This window comes from Mus musculus, chromosome 4 (genome assembly GCF_000001635.26).
Source record: "Mus musculus strain C57BL/6J chromosome 4, GRCm38.p6 C57BL/6J".
Taxonomy (NCBI): domain Eukaryota; kingdom Metazoa; phylum Chordata; class Mammalia; order Rodentia; family Muridae; genus Mus; species Mus musculus.
Genome location: NC_000070.6, coordinates 145118794 through 145135287, shown reverse-complemented (window position 1 = coordinate 145135287; position 16494 = coordinate 145118794). Strand labels below are relative to the sequence as shown.

Genomic DNA, 16494 nt, shown 5'->3' with positions numbered 1-16494 from the left:
CTGAGATGGGAAATGTAAATGCATTTGGGGACATTAGAAAGCACAAATGTCTTCTTGGGGCCTAATTTTATTGCAGTCATAGTACCATTAGATACTTTTTGTTTATAGCCCAGGCTGGCTTTGAACTTGATGTATAATTGAGGATCGTCTTGAGCCTCTGACCCTTCCACTTCCACTTGGGCTTACAGGTGTATGCCACAACATCCAGTTTATTTGTGCTGGGCATTGGACCCAGGGCTTCTTGCAAGCTAGGGAAGCATTCTAATACCTGGGGCACATCTGTAGTCCCCCAGATACATTTTTTTTGTTAATTACAGTAAGCCCCCCCCCCAAAGCAGTAAATATATTATATGGCTGGGAGATTTCCTTTGGTTGACTTTGACAGAAATTGGAATTTGTTCTTGAGGGAAAGACAGTCTTCTTGCGATGTTGCTGTAGTTCTCAGCAGATATGGAATCTTTGGTAACATTTTTGCAGATAATTGTGTGTGGTGGTAAGTGTCATGGCCCTCGCTTTCTTGTCTCCAGGGTCTTTGAGAACCTAGGGACTAGGATATAATTTCTGAGCTAGTTGAAGGTTTTATTACCTCCTCATCTCTGCATTCTAGTTTTCCTTTGTTCCTCCTAGGAGTCTGTGCCTTCAGCTTCTCCAGCAGGTACACCGAAGCACAGTATGAGGAAGATGACGACCACGGAGGACCCCAAGGGGCCCCAGGTACAGGGGCTGTTCATGATGCCTCCTGCAGGAGTGGGACTTGGCAGCCTGAAGAGTGACTTTGTACCCAGTGCCTCCATCAAGCAGCGTGGGCAGCAGGCTGTGCCACCTGTTAGCCAGAGTTCCAGCAGTCCAGGTAAGAGAAGAGGAAAGAGCTGGGGACTGTCCTGAAGCCCTTTCAGGGAGCTCTGGGAATGCATTGATACTGTGGAGGCTGACAGGAGGCAGCCTCTGTGTGAAGATCAGGCCTCCTGCTACTTTGGGGGCATGAGTGTCTTAGGCAGGCTTAGTCTTCTGTAACTTCAAAAGTAGATTGAATTAGAAGATGCAATAGAAATAAAAAGGTTTTCAGTTGTTGGTTGGACTCATATGGGTCCAGATGGTTCCCAGTAGATGGTGATAGCCCAGTTTTTCCTGTGACGTCATGAGCTGTTATCCAGATCCTTACAGGGCACTGCTAAGTTCTCCAAAACAAGACACTAGACTTAGTGTCAGTTAGGTGTAGGGAGTAAGCACAGAGAACTACAAAATTACTTTGAGAGGTCTGAATGGTCCTGCTACGAATGGTCTTGTTTTGTATTTCTTTTTTCTCTTTGGGCTTTTTGGGACATGGCTCTGTGTGTAGCCTAGGCTGTCTTGACGTCTTATCTTGCCTCTGCCTTTCAAGGGTTGGGATTGTGCCTGTGCCCTTCTTGTGAATGTAAGAAACAGTCATTCTAAGCCTGTCCTATTGTGTAGGAATCAGTCTGAACCTGGCGTAATCTGGGCTCTGGAGTTTTTAACGTGTCCTAGTGGATGCTGTATTAGAAGGTGAGGACCTGGGTAGGGAAGGAGGCTGTGTAAGGGCGGCCAGGATGAGCTCACTGCTATGCACCACGGACAATGAAGAATGGCAGCTGCTTCTGCTAGATCTGCCCAAGGTTTGGTAGACTCCCTGTAGGTGCTCACAGCACTAGAGGTGCAAGCAAAGAGACTAATGGCCATGCTCATGAGAGATACTTTTGTTCATAATTGTGACATTTTCTTGAATACACCAATGAACCTGATGCCATGTTTGTATGGACTTACCCTTGTGTCATCTTGCTTAAGATTTCTCTCTGCTCACAGAGAGAGGGGCAGAGGTTTAGACAGATGATATAATTTTGTTTGTCATGTGGCTGGCAAGTGGTAGAGCTGGACAATGAGTTTTGGAAGAGCACAGTTGACTGATGTGACTCTTTTTCCTAAGCTCTGATAGGTGCTGTGGTATTTGGAGGGGTGTCATGAGCCAGTCTGCAAGTGGTTAAGACAGTGTATGCAGCCAGACTGACATACATATAGGCTGATTTATGTAAGAAGAGATTTGGAGGGGCTAGGGAGATGGCCCAGTCAGTAAAGTACTGGCACAAAAGGATGAGGACTGAAGTTTAATCTTAGCACCCATGTTAATAACAACAACAAAACTGGGTAAAGTGGCACATCCCTGCAATAGCAGCACTGTGAAGGGAGAGTCGGGGGTCCCTGGGGCTTGCTGGCCACCTAGTCTAGCTGAATAGGCAAGCTCCAGGTTGAGTGAGAGACCTTGCTCAAAAAATAAGGTATAGAACAATTAAAGAAGATGACACAGGTCATTGACCTCTGACCTCCACATACAAGTGCATGTGTATGGGCACTACATACAGATGTACACACATGTGAACATGTGCAAACATACACAAAGACATTTGGAGTATCTTACAGGAAGCTATCTCCTCCAGCAGCATTTCTCCTATCCAGCTGATGTTTTTAAAATAAAATTCGCTTATCAGTGTGGTACTTGGTCTTGGATGAAGGTTGTGGTTTTCACACTGTCCCCACTTCCACATCTGCTCCCTGAGGTCTCTCTGAGGCCATGACATTGCCACTCTACACCTCTCTCACAGATCAGCCCAGCTCTGATAAATTTTACTTATTTGTTAGTGCAACTGTCCATTCAAGAACTCTTTATTAAGCCCCTGCTTAAGGTTAGGTGTTTAAATACTGTCCCCAATACATTAGCATCCTCTCAGGTATATTTCCTCCCAGTATGGTGCTTACAGGAGAAAGATACTAGACGTCTAGATATTTGATATAGTTTAAGATAATAGATATTAGAGGAGCAGAAATATTGATATATTATAGTATATGTTATGGGAAAGAGGAGAAATTTGAGGAACCGATAGAGGTGGGAAGGTGATGGTACTGATGAGGGTGCCAAAGAAGCAAAGAGTGTGGCCTTTTGGAAGATGCCTGGGGTTTGGAGATCTAATGGGGAAATGGCTTAGATGAGGTCAGAAAAACAGGCTGTGGTCTTATGTAGTGCCTCCCAGGCATTTTCAGGGAGTTTTGCAGAGTTTTGGTTAAATGTAGCTACTGAAGTTTCCAAGGAAGAGAACATTTCAGTGTGTCTTATTTGCCGTCCAGGTATTTTATGGAAAGAATGGCTTTATGAGGACCATAGTGGAATTATGAAGGTATACTGGAAGATACTTCGTGGAGGTGGAGGCAAGGGTGAAGGTGGTTTGGGTTGGTCAGTGGTAGTAGAAACACATGGCTTGGTGTTGAGGGTGGGCAGAGGATGTGTGGATATGACACTATGCGATGGTGGTCTCTAGAGGCTGTTGTCAGGGCCCTTGGCAGGCTTCTGAGCAGTGCAGAGCTCGTCTCAAAGACAGAATGAACTGACTCTGGCCCTTAAGTTTGCTCAGGCTCAGCCCTTTCTGCTTGCTGCTTTGCCCTTACTTCTTTTTCCCTTGGACCTTGTAGAAGACCATGTCTGCCTGCTGGATTGCATTGTTGTGGATCTCCAGGACATGGACATCTTTGCTGCAGAGAGACACCCCAGAGAGGGCTCCAAAGCCTCCGAACACAGTAGTGGGGATCTGATCTTCCCTTCCTATTTTGTGCGACAGACAGGAGGAAGCCTCTTAACTGAGCCTTGTAGGCTGAAATTGCAGGTGGAGAGGAATTTGGACAAGTGAGTGTTTTATGTGAATATCATGTAAGTGGAATCTTAGCAGCTGGAAGTAAGTGCTGTAAGGTAAGTCAGGAGAAGCACGCTCCTTTACTTACTGAGCATTCATTGAGTCCTTAATATGTTCTATTCGCAAGGGCTTCTGTGATGGAAGAGAAACTGATGTTGTCACAGGGATTAAGTGTTGTTGAGGGACTCAGACAGGTGGGTAGATAGCTTTAAGTTAGTGTTTGATTCCGGGACTGTGTTGCAAGATGATACAACCCTGCCTTGGGGACAAAGAGGGAAATGTTGGAAATTAGCATGAATTTCAATGGTAGGGGGCCAGCAAAGTATCTGGAAAAGATGGACATTTGGAGTAAGTGTTCCAAGTGCGATAGACTCTGAACCTGCTACCACTGACCCCTGGGGTCCATTTACTTTACATAGCAGCCCAGGTGCAAATTTGCCCCTACCACACCAGGAAGCCCGCTGAAAGACTAAGGGACCTGGCCCAATTCACCTTGCAGTTAACCCAGTGTGCAGGAAGCTTGTGTCTGTAGTTCAGAGCAATCTGGTTCCCTAACTACCAGGGAAACTTTATGTTCCTAGACCAGCAGAGTCATGCTCAGTGCTAAAGGTTGGTTGTGTATTTAGCAAGGCTGTGGCCCAGGGTGTGTTCCTGCTTGTCAGGCTCACTCCCAGTCCATGCATGTGGACTGGAAGCACTGATTGCAGTATATGACATCTTTAACTATGGTTCTTTGGCTTGGGAGAAAGCAACATTTTGCATTTTGACTCCAGTGAAAGATGGAAAGTGGCTAGATAGCAATGATAGAGATTTGCTGAGTTTGGAGATGGTTTAGTGGTTAAGAGAGCTTTCTGCTCTTCAGGGGACCCACGTTTTGTTCCTATCATACTTGCTAGGCAGCTCACAACTATCTGTAACTCTAGCTCTGGAGAATCTAATGGCTTTTATGGCTACCATGAAGAACTGCACCTACATGCACACATGCACACACACCCACACACACACACACAAATGAAAGTTTATAAACAAATCCCAAACAAAGATACTTGCAATAGGGACACTTTGAAAAATACCCTCATTACCTGGCTGGGGCTTACTAGCCACTTTTCAGTCTCCAGGTTTGGGCAGCTCAGTTCCATGCCATTTTCCATTTCTCTTTGGATGACTGCTACAGTGATGCTCACTGGGGTGTTGCTCTCACTGGAACCTGTTATTCCAGAGCTCCCTGGCTGCTGTCCAGTAATGCTTGGCATGAGCTCTATTTGCCTAGCCTGGCTTGGCCATCTTAAGAATGTCTTATTTAGAAACTGAACTTTTGGTTTTCTTTGCAAGCAATGATTTTTTAAAAATGTCTTTTTTTGTCCTCCACTTGTGTAAACTTCTCCCACTTCCTGTGTGCTATGTGGCAAGGCTCTGTAGCCCAGAGAGAGTATACTAGCAGATGTGCTGTCTGCTCCCCACCCAGGAGTGCACCACTTGGTAGGCTTCCCTGCTGTGGTTTGTTGATTGCATTATTATTCTGTTTAAACTCTACTCTGGGACTAGAGAGAGAGAGAGAGCTCAGTGGTTAAGAGCATGTGCTGCTTTTGAAAGGCCCTGAGTTTGGTTCTTAGCACCTGTATCAGGTAGCTTATAACCTTCTGTAATTCCAGCTTCAGAGGACCCCATGCCTCTGGCCTCCTTGGATACCTGCACTCAGCGTCCATGCATCTTATCCCCCTTCCCCTCCCACATCATTAATCAAAACGATATAAAACAGACTATTGGATATAGGCTTTTTTTCCTTGCAGGCAAGCCAAATTTATTTGTTTTTGGCAGTTAGAGTGTCAAACCTAGAGTTACAGTATATGCTAGGCAAACACCCTACCATTGAGCTGTATTCCAGCCCCAGAACAGGTCTGTCTGTCTTTATTCCTTCCCTTCCCTTCCCTTCCCTTCCCTTCCCTTCCCTTCCCTTCCCTTCCCTTCCCTTCCCTTCCCTTCCCTTCCCTCCCTTCCCTTCCCTTCCCTTCCCTTCCCTTCCCTTCCCTTCCCTTCCCTTCCCTTCCCTCCCCTCCCCTCCCCTCCCCTCCCCTCCCCTCCCCTCCCCTCCCCTCCCCTCCCCTCCCCTCCCCTCCCCTCCCCTCCCCTCCCCTCCCCATTCCTTCCTTCCCTTTCTTTAAATATAGCTATGTACATTTTCCACTCTAAACCCAGCCCTTGAGTTCATGTGTTCAGGCATTGTGTCTGGAGGACTCAGGATGCCTGTTGCAGCCATGGGAGGCCGAGAACTCTTTAGTCCCAGCATGAGCATGCGTGCCTTGGAGCCCTGAACATCTTCGGTCTCACTCCAGGTCTTCCTAGTGATTTGTCAGGTGTTCTTCTAATGAGTGTCGTTCTCCCACCCAACCCCGAGGAGGGCACAGGAGGAAAGGCTTCTCTCTTTTCCACCTACGTTGGGAGATAAGAGCTGGGCGTCTGGTCACTGTAATTTCCCCAACTGGAATGTTTAAGCTATTTGAGTCTTGTGAGATTTTTCTTGTTCCTAGACTAGTTAGGCCTGGTGTAGGTGTGGTTATGCCTATGATCCCAATATTCAGGAGGGGAAGCGGGAGGATTACTGTGAGTTCCAGTTCAGTATGGGCTGTAGTGTGTATGTATGTATGTATACATATATATACATATACATATATATATATGTATGTGTATGTATGTATGTATACATATATACACACATATATATATGTATGTGTATGTATGTATGTATACATATATATGTGTGTATATATATATGTATACATACATACATACACATACATACACGCACACACACACACACACACACACACACACACACACACACACACACACACCACACATATTTGGCATGCTCACGATAGAATTCTGGGCCCATGTGTGCTAGACAAGTTTTACTGAGCTGTATCCCCAGCTTATTAGATTTGAGGATTTTTCTCCATACACATTTGGGACCTAAAACTTGGGACCTAAAACCCTCTCTGTAGTTAAAGTATGGCAGTCACAATACCTTGCACATTGGGAGATACATGACTATTTTTTGCCACTGGAAATTTGAGATTAACTGGTTGATAATGTATATTATATATCCTTACTTTGGCTGTGCTGTGCCAAGGCAGTTAGTGACTTATTTGTGAGCATGGCCTCCTTTTTTCTCATAGAGAAATAAGCCACACTGTTGCAGACATATCTGTCCATGGCAGTCTGTCCTCTGTGCACTGTTCCCTGGATCTGTGTAAATACAAGCTGATCCGAGGCTTGCTAGAGAACAACCTGGGAGAGCCCATAGAAGACTTCATGCGGCCTTATGATCTACAGGATCCAAGGATTCACGTGAGTGAGACTGACAGCAAGTTCTTCCAAGCTTGTAGTCTCGGCTGCTGGGCACCTATGTGGATATTCCTCCAAGTATGCAAGGAGCAGAAGGGCAAAGTGGTGGGACAGCCAGTGAACTAGATTTCTTTATCTTCGAGCCATTTTCAGGTTGGCACCGTCACTCCAGGGCTGACCGGCATTTTGTTTTCACAGACTGTGCTGAGTGGAGAAGTGTACACTTGTATGTGCTTTCTCATCGATATGGTGAATGTGAGTCTGGAGCTTAAGGATCCAAAAGGAAAAGAGGGCACTGGCTCCCTAGCCAGGTAAGGCTTTGCCTAACTCTTGTAAGAACAATGTACCCCATGTACAGCTCTGGAATAGCCTCAGGTAGGTAGCACTTCAGGGCTCTGGTACACTTGGAGCTGGAGCATGGTCTCACTAACATTAAGGAGTGGGGAATGGGGCACCTTGTCCTGTGTCTATATAGTTTTGACACAGTTGTGGGCAGAGTGACACTGGTGACTGCCTCGTGGGTCAATGTTTTAAAATTGAGAGAATTCAGACAGATATAGATAGACAGACATAGAGAATATGAATGAGAACTGTTTGAAAATTGGCAGCACTGGGCTGAGCTCCCTACTTGGAAACCTCTAGAAGCAACATAGCAACTGCTTCCTTTATGGATGTGTGCTGGCTAGTTGAAATCTGTGGTGTAGAAATACAGAGTGGGATTTTGAAGCATGCATTGTATTTTTACCCTGAAAGCTATCCCTTGTCCCTAAGTGGGGTCAGCTAATGCTCTAGTTTTCTAGATAGATTGCTGTTGTTGGTTTATGTATGTATATACTTATTTTACTAGTCCAAGGTTATATGGCTGGAAAGTTGGGTCACATTTGAAAATGGGGTGTCAAGGCTAGTAAGGCCTGTCTGAAGCACTCTGACTTATCCTGATTTTCTGTTCAAAGCCTGTGTGGCCTGCACCCAGATCAGCTGAGGGGAACCATGCCTTGGTGAACCTGCATTCTTGGGGGCCAGCTACTCTCTTGATTTATTCCTTGAGTTTTTCAATGTGGAATGATTCATAATGGTACTGAGCAACTCATAATCGCTCTTTGCAACTTACTCTTTTTCCAAAAAAGACAGTGGGTTTGGATGCACTTCCGGTTGATGGGTCAGTTTCTTACTTCCTGAGTGCAAAGTAGGATGTTGCCTCCAGTGAGCTGTAGTGATCTTATACAGATGTGCCTGCTGACTCTGGAGGGAGAAGCCTCAGGCAAGCTATAATTTCACAGATGACGGTCAAAGAGACCCTGGATATCCATTGAGGATTATGATTTAACATATGGCTTTGTCAGCCTAGGATGGGACATGGGGTGGTAAATCATTAAGGATATAATAGGTTGGGTATATTATTATTCCTCATGCATTCCTGTGGATATAATCTCCTCTCTGCGATTGGAAAGGTTTCAGGCCCAGTGCCACTGACTGCATTTTGAGTGCCCTGTGAACAGTGAGTTCAGGATCTCAGATTGAATGGTACTCTGGTACACTGATGATGCCAATCTTGTTCCACACCTGAACTTCATTTCATAAGGTATGACTGTGTTTAACGTCTCCTTTGCTTTCTTCCCTTTCAGATTTGACTTTAAGAAATGTAAGCTGCTCTATGAGAGTTTTTCCAACCAGACCAAGTCCATTAACTTGGTTTCCCATTCTATGATGGCATTTGACACCCGCTATTCTGGGCAGAAGCCCAGCCATGGCATGACCAATGTGTTCAACTGTATCTTTCAGCCCTCCAAGAGCAGCAGCGCCACCCAGGGCTCCATTCAGATTGAACTGCATTTCAGGTAGTGGAGGCCGATGCCAGCTCTGCCTTCCTTTGTCTGTCTGTGTTGTCCTCCACCCTGTATCCCTCACCTCCAGATAGGTCTCACTGTGTAGCCCAGTGTAGCTTCAAGTTTACTATATAGCCCGGGGTTTCCTTCCTGACTCCACTTTCTCAGTGTTGGGATTACCCCCACATTTGGCTCCCCAACTCTGCCATTCCTTATGGTGATAGTTTCTTTCATGGCCAGTGGGCCAAGTCCCTGTGGCTTTAGAACATCAAAGAGAAACTATGAAGGTGGGCAGTCACAGGCTCACAAGCATCCTGTTAACACCCCTGCTCACTTGCACTATTATGGATTCGCCAAAAGATGTCTCTGTTGCTTTAAAAAAAAAAAAGGAAAAAGAAAAAGAAAAAAAGGAGTTTGGCATTAAGCCAGATCCTCAAAATCAACCTCCTTGTAAGCTTTAATTTGTAAAGTGGCTTGGGGAAGGAAGAAATTATGTGAGTTTAAGGAAAAAACTCAAGCCAAAAAACCTTTTGGTCTGCATGAAAGAAGGGTGGTTTTGACCTGAATGCTATTTATTCCTGTCTGGCCGAGAGGCAGAGAGCGGAGAGAAGAAGGTCTAGAATCAGACAGACCTTATCCCCAAGATAGTCTTCCTCTTCAGAGCAATGCATCCTTCTGAGCTCTGAGATTGACTCTCTTTTATGGAATGAACTAAAATTCAAACAAAAACCTATGCCTCAATCCTTGGGCATGGGTGAAAGTTGAGTCATTCTGACAAGTCACTTGGCACCTCCAGAAGCTGCTGCTGTTACTGTTGTCATAGCTTGTGTGAGATTCTTATGACTTGTAGCTATTCTTGTACTTATATGGCTGGCATTTCAGTGTGCTGCTAAGAAGTTAGCCTTTGAAGGAAAGAGGTCTTGGTGTCGCATATGCCTTTAGGAAGCCTAGCAAAAGAGACATTTTAGTCCTTGTGTACCCAACAGTGGCAATGCTAGTAGCTTTCTGCTGGTCCCTGACTTGACCAGGCACCTTACCTACTGCTAGTTGAATTCTCCCAGATCTGCAAACACGGGCAATTTCTCTCCCATTTTACACTTGAAGAGATAGACACCTGGAGAAGGTCCAAGTGACTCTTGGAAGGTTACACAGCTTAAAAGTCTAGTAGTCACAAGTTAGACCTGGCCTTTGATATCAAAACTGAGTCCCCTTAACTCTCAGACCCTCTGGCCTCTGTCAGTGGCTGAGTGTAGCCTTGGGATATGATGGGTGTGTTTGGCAGCCTCTTTGACGATGTTTCTCAGAAGGGAAGGCTTCTGTGTGTCTGGTCCTGTTGCAGAGGGATAATTTGGTATTTGCTTTATTCTTATTGATCTTGTCTTCCTAAGTAGTCAGTTCTTTGACCCTCCTCATCATGGCTTTAATATACAGGAGGCCCAAAGTATTATTCTGCATATATACTAAAGGTATATAATTTCATGCAGCCAATCAATCAGTTCTTACCTCGCTCTTGCTAACAGAAGTGCCCTTGTTAGTGAGAGGAGTGAACTGCTTCAGGAAGAATTGTTCTTCTGTTGGGATTTTGTATGTCAAATATAAATCACTTCACAGTTTAAAGGCTTGAAATATTTTCCAGAAGCAGAGTCTGACACACTTACTTTCCAGTTAACACTGAATTCTGACAGTCTCTGCTCAAAATGGGCTGGAAAAATTTTATGGAGGGCAACATTTTTTGTTCATTACAAAGGGTAGAGTGTTTCTGTGACAAGTGCAGTGTGTGAGAAGGAGCTGTGTCTTGCCATGCCCTTTAAGTAGAGGCAGCGAGCCAGGTTTAGCAGAAACGAGACTAGAGAAAGTAGCCTTAGGCACGTCCCTAAGTCAGCCTTTCCCAAACAGGCTTGGAGGTGAGTAAATGTACAGCCAGAGCCAGGGTCTTTTTCATAAGCTCAACCTTCAGACGCCATGACCTGTCACTAGCCTGTCTCTGGCTTTCCTTCCTCTGTGTGCTAGTGTGGTAATAGAGCTGGCTATTGCCCTGAGGACACTGTGGCTTCAGGCCGGGCATGGGAGACTTTCTTGGGAACATTGAAGACTATAAAACAAGTCCTTGTGCCCTGCCTTTCCCTCTGCCCCATTTCCATTCTAGGATACGTACTATCCATCTATGGCCTTCCTCTATCCTCTTCTCAGGCTAGAAGATTGGAGTCTGAGGTTAGTTGTAGCTAAAGAAGCCAAACAGCATGGCATTTGAATATGGTGTTTGTGAAGCAGTCCTGAGCTTCTGAGAGCCTCATCAATCCTAGACCTGCCCATCAGGAAAGAAGCTGGTGTTTGAGGAGTACCTGCTATGTGCCTGGTGCTTTCTCCTACAGTGTTGGTATTTCTCGCTTTATATGTGAGGAAACAGGTTGATAATGCCCAGGGTAACACAGATTGAGAGTGATATGATTTTAGTGTGGGCCTCTCCACTTTTAAGTCTCTGCTCTTCCTCCTAGACCTATAGCTTTTCCCAGACCAGCTCTGCAGGTTGGCCATTCTTAAAAGAAATGCCAAGGGCCAAAAGCAACTCAGAATTTGGATTTTTCTGCTGGCATTTTGGAGAATTTGCATAGGCTTTGCCCATCAAACTCTTCTAGTAATATCCAGGAGAGATGCCTCAGCAGTTAAGGCTGCTTTCAGAGGGCCCAGGTTTCATTCCTAGAGCCCCAGTGATGACTCACAGTCATTAGTAATCCTATCCCAGGGGACCAAGGCCCTTTTCTGGCCCCCATGGGCACTGTACACATGTAGTGCAAAGACACACATACAGCCAACAGCCGTACACATCACAACAAAACAAAAAGAGCATCCAAAGGCTCTCAGGTCAGATTTTGAGCCTTTTTGGTTGAACTGGGCTATGTATCCTGCATTGGTATTTCAGATCCGGCTGTCCTGTGCATTGTGACATGGCTAGGAGCACCCCACCTCTACCTACCAGCTGTCAGTTGTGCCCTCTCAATTCATCATCATCATCATCATCATCATCATAGCATATTAAGACAGCGAACAATGTTGACACTGTCAAATGCCTGTTGTAGAATCATCTTAGTTAAGGGCACTGCTATCTTGCCTTCTTAAATATAGTCCTCTTGGTTATTATTATTATTATTTTTAATGAAGGACTAGCAGTTGGTTTATTGATTAAGAGTACCTGTTCCTCTTGCAGAAGACCTGGGTTCAATACCTAGCACCCACATGGTGGCTTACAACTGTCTGTAACTGCAGTTCCAGAGGGTCCAGTGCCCCCTTCTGACATCCCTGGGTACTGGGCATGTACGTCACACAGACATACATTTAGGCAAAACACTCAAACATAAAACAAAATAAAACAAAATAAATTCTTGGAAACACATGACTAGGCCCCAGAAAGCTTATATTTTGTGTACTCATAAAGTAGTGCTCAGAGTGTTTCTAACTCAAAGCTGGCAGCTTAAGGATCACTGGAATAGGGCCTGGCATTGTGCTGCATACCTGAATCCAGCTACACAGCAGCCTGAAGCAGGAGCATCACTGACTCCAGGCATTTGAGGCCACCTTGGATAACACAGGGATGACATAAAAACAGAGGGATAACACTGAATTGCTACTTGCTGGGCCTGAGGAAGGACTAGGCGGTAATTAAATACTGTTTCTCTTTGCAATTCTGTTTTTTTTTTTCTGCCTTCTTTTTTTGTAGATCTACGAAGGATTCCTCCTGTTTCACTGTTGTTCTCAACAATCTTCGCGTGTTTCTCATATTTGACTGGCTGCTGTTGGTCCATGACTTCCTGCACACTCCCAGTGATATTAAGAAACAAAATGTCACTCCTGCACGCCACCGCAATGCCAGCAGTGAATCTGCTGTTGTTCCTAAAACCGTTAAGAGTGGAGTAGTCACCAAGCGGTCTTCCCTCCCCGTGTCCAATGAGAGACACCTGGAGGTCAAGGTCAATGTAACAGGTGATTGATTATAGTCTGCTTAACTGGTTGATAGTTTGGATGTTAGGTCAGACCAGTCTTTCAAGACAGTTCCCCTGTGCTGGCCACACATTTTTTTTTTTTTTTTTTTTAGACAAGATCTCACATAGACCTGGCTGACCTCAAACACTGAGACCTGCATGCATCTGTTCTGAGTGCTGAGAATAAAGTGTTTTTGTGTTCTTCCTCTTTCCCTCTAACCCCTACCCCTCCCCGCCCCCGCCTCCCACACCCCCACCCCCACCCCCGGTCTCAATTTATCACAGGATGGCATGGAACTTGTCTCTCAAGTGCTGGGATTGTTGGGAACTACACCTAGTTCCTACACCTACTTTCTTTTTTTTTTTTTTTTTTTATGAAAACCCAGTGTGAGTCTTTTAGACACAAAGCTGTCAGTGCTTACTAACAGCGGCAGCTGGACATCAGCAGTATGCACTCCTGTGGGCAGCATAAAGAGCTGTGCCAAACTGTTGTGATGGTCCATGCTGCCTGACCAATCCATCTGACTTTTTGCTTGGATTCTAAGTCCTTTGGAGAAGGGATGCTCTTTTTTTTTTTTTCTCCTAAGATTTATTTATTCATGTATTTTATGTATATGCGTACTGTCTTCATGATGATCAGAAGAGGGAATCAGATCACATTACAGATATTTCTGAACCAACTTGTGGTTGCTCAGAATTGAACTCCGGACCTCTGGAAGAGCAGCCAGTGCTCTTAAACTCTGAGCCATCTCTCCAGCTTGGGAAACCCTTCTTAACCTCAGAGTATCTTTTGGGCCTCCCATAATGACTGGGATGTCATTTCTCCGTCTGTCTTGAACATGCAGGTCAGAGAGGAGCTAATTCTGATCCTCTCTGCTAGGCCCTGCTCTGCTAGCTCAGTTGTGCTTTCCAGATTCCAAGTCTGGGATGATAGTGAAGCAGGATGTTGAGAGCTGAACTGGAGAGTGATCAGTTGGTATTCTCACCTGGTACAACTGTGCCACCTGTGTTGGGACAGTTGGTGATGCTTGCCTTGACTGATGATGCTATCCTTTGCAGGCACAGAGTTTGTGGTGGTTGAAGATGTGTCCTGCTTTGATACCAATGCCATTATTCTGAAAGGCACCACAGTGCTCACCTATAAGCCGCGCTTTGTTGATCGCCCCTTCTCAGGAAGTTTGTTTGGCATTGAGGTAAGTTTGTGTGTTGACCACAGCATTACATGTCGGGTTCCAGAGACAAGCATCTGGAAAAGTACTTGTTTGCCTTCTGAATGCTTATCTTCCAGTGCCAGGGATGAAACTGAGCGCCTTGCTGAGGCAAGCATTTTACTTCTAAGCTACATCTCCACCTGGTTCCCTTTTATCTTGTCAGACTGTTTAGTGGTCCCAATCTCCAGAGCTTCTGAGTCAGTAGGGCTGGGAAAAGACTCGAAACTCTTGTCTTTATAAATGTGTGTGTGTGTGTGTCTGTGTGTGTGTGTGTGTGTGTAATATGTAACTATATACTTATAACTATATAATTACATATATATAATTATAAAGTACATGTAGGTGTGTTGTGTTTTGTAACTTATATGTAGATATATGTAGTGTATATAGTTTATAAGTGTATATGCACATATATAATGCAGTATAATTTATATACACAGATATATAGTACATCTTTATGATTTTAATAGATATATATGTATATTATATATATGATATAGTATATGTAATTTATATGCAGATATATAGTATATAATTTATATATGTGTACATATATAGTATATGTGATATACATATAAAGTGTGTTTAATTTATATATAATACACACATGATATATGAAATAATTTATATATAATATGAATTTATAGTATTATAATAGAGTGTGTATATGTGTGTGTGTGTATGTATGTATATATGTGTGTATTGCTTTGTATTAAACCTAAGGCCTTGTGCATGTTAGGCAAGCACTCTATCAACTGAGGTAGGTTACATTCCTGTTTAGATCAATCTTTTTCTATTTTGATTGTCCCAGTTGCCTAGGCTAGCCTTGAACTTTTGATTCTTCTGCTTTAGCCACTGGAGTAGTTGGGATTGCAGACCTGTGCCATCATATTCATCATGGCCTCCTGAGCTTTTCTTAGGGAAACATCATTCAGTAAAGGGCCTCTTGCTTTCTCCTTTACTCTCCTGTGGTAGTTTACTCTCCTGTGTTCTCACCTCCAGTGCAAGGCTATGAATACACAGGACTTATTCTTATACACCCTGCCTTCTCAGAACGTTAGTCAGGGGGACTTTCTTAGTTCGCACTGCCATTAGTACCTTGTTGGATGGTCTGGCTCTGCATGTCTCATCTCCCCTTGCCAGGGTTTATGCAGTGTATCTTCCCAGTGCTGAGGAACATGTACCACAGGGCCCCTTACTTAGCAGATGCCAAGTTAACATCTTACACTACATCTCCCCTATGATCTCTCATAGAGGATTTAGAAGTGAGATTCAGTTTGATTAACGGATTGCCAGATACAGTTGGCTTTTTGTAGTCTCTGAAGGAAAAAGGAAAATAAATATTTTTCCTCTAAAGTCTTAGAAAAACTCTTACAGGTTTGCACAACTGAGGCAGTGGTCCTGCTTGATCTGAATTCTCTTTCCTCATACTGAGTATAGTCCTGTGAAGAGCCATGGCCCTGGGATAAGGCAGGCCTGCTTAGAAAAGGCAGCGAGGGTTTTATATGGTATCCATCCCTTCAGAAATACATGATCTATAGTACTGCTCTGGAGAGTCATGTGTGACCTAAAGAACCATGTCTCTGACATTGATGTTATTGTTATGGAGGAAGAAATTTGTATCTGAGTACCCTTTGTCACCAGGATATGTCATATACGATATTAAGCAGCATTCATTATCTCTCTCAAGTTTCGAGACAACAGAGGGGACAAGGCAGAAGCCATCTCTGTGGGATGCTCTTAACTCAAGGATCTTAGTGCACGTTCCTCTCGCCACGTACTGGACCGTTTGCTCAGCCTCTTGCCGCTTCTAATAGGTTACTCATTTCGTATATGGTCCTCCCTCGGGGTTCAGATGTAGCTGAGTAAAATGGGGGTGGGGAGTGATCCACTCCCTGACCACTTGCTTCTGTAAAGTGAAGAAAGCTCAACTTGGGACAAGGAGCTGTATGCTCAGATGTTGGAATTGATCATGAACTTGCAGGTCATCTGACAAGACTAGCCTTGAGTGAGGCATTGTGGTGATTGATGAAGGAGTAGTTAGTACTGTTGGGCTTTGTGTAACTGAAGTCCCCCAAAGAGAAAGGAAAATGAAACTTTCGTGTATCAACGTCTCAGTAAAATGAAGTGGCAAAATATTTGAGATACTCAATTTTTTAGGTGGTACGACCAGATTTTAGTTGGTAAATCACTGGGGAGAATTGGTGAAGTACAATGCTTAAATCTTGAATACAGTTGGTTTCCGTAGTGCTGAGAACTGCCCCATGAAGGTGGAGGCTTGTTGGGAGATGAGAAGCTTCACATGGATGGTCCCGACCTCTCTCCACGCTCCTTTTGTTTGTTTGTTTGTTTGTTTGTTTGTTTGTTTTTTCGAGACAGGGTTTCTCTGTGTAGCCCTGGCTGTCCTGGAACTCACTCTGTAGACCAGGCTTGCTTTCAA

At 44.4% G+C, this 16494-nt stretch overlaps 1 protein-coding gene across 15 annotated transcripts in view; it reads left to right on the top strand.

Annotated features, from left to right (window-relative positions):
- The window catches only part of Vps13d (vacuolar protein sorting 13D), a 323993-nt gene that overhangs the window by 59750 nt on the left and 247749 nt on the right, over positions 1 to 16494 (top strand). For 14 of the 15 annotated variants that reach the window (XR_003954929.1, XR_003954931.1, XR_881424.3 and 11 more), the window contains 7 exons: positions 628 to 850; positions 3478 to 3688; positions 6872 to 7043; positions 7239 to 7351; positions 8666 to 8878; positions 12582 to 12844; positions 13903 to 14036. Coding sequence is in view for 7 of the 15 variants with exons in the window: in NM_001276465.1 (NP_001263394.1) it covers positions 628 to 850; positions 3478 to 3688; positions 6872 to 7043; positions 7239 to 7351; positions 8666 to 8878; positions 12582 to 12844; positions 13903 to 14036 (1329 nt within the window). In the remaining 8 variants the exon portion in view is untranslated. The other variant, XM_017320174.2, reaches the window with a different exon arrangement.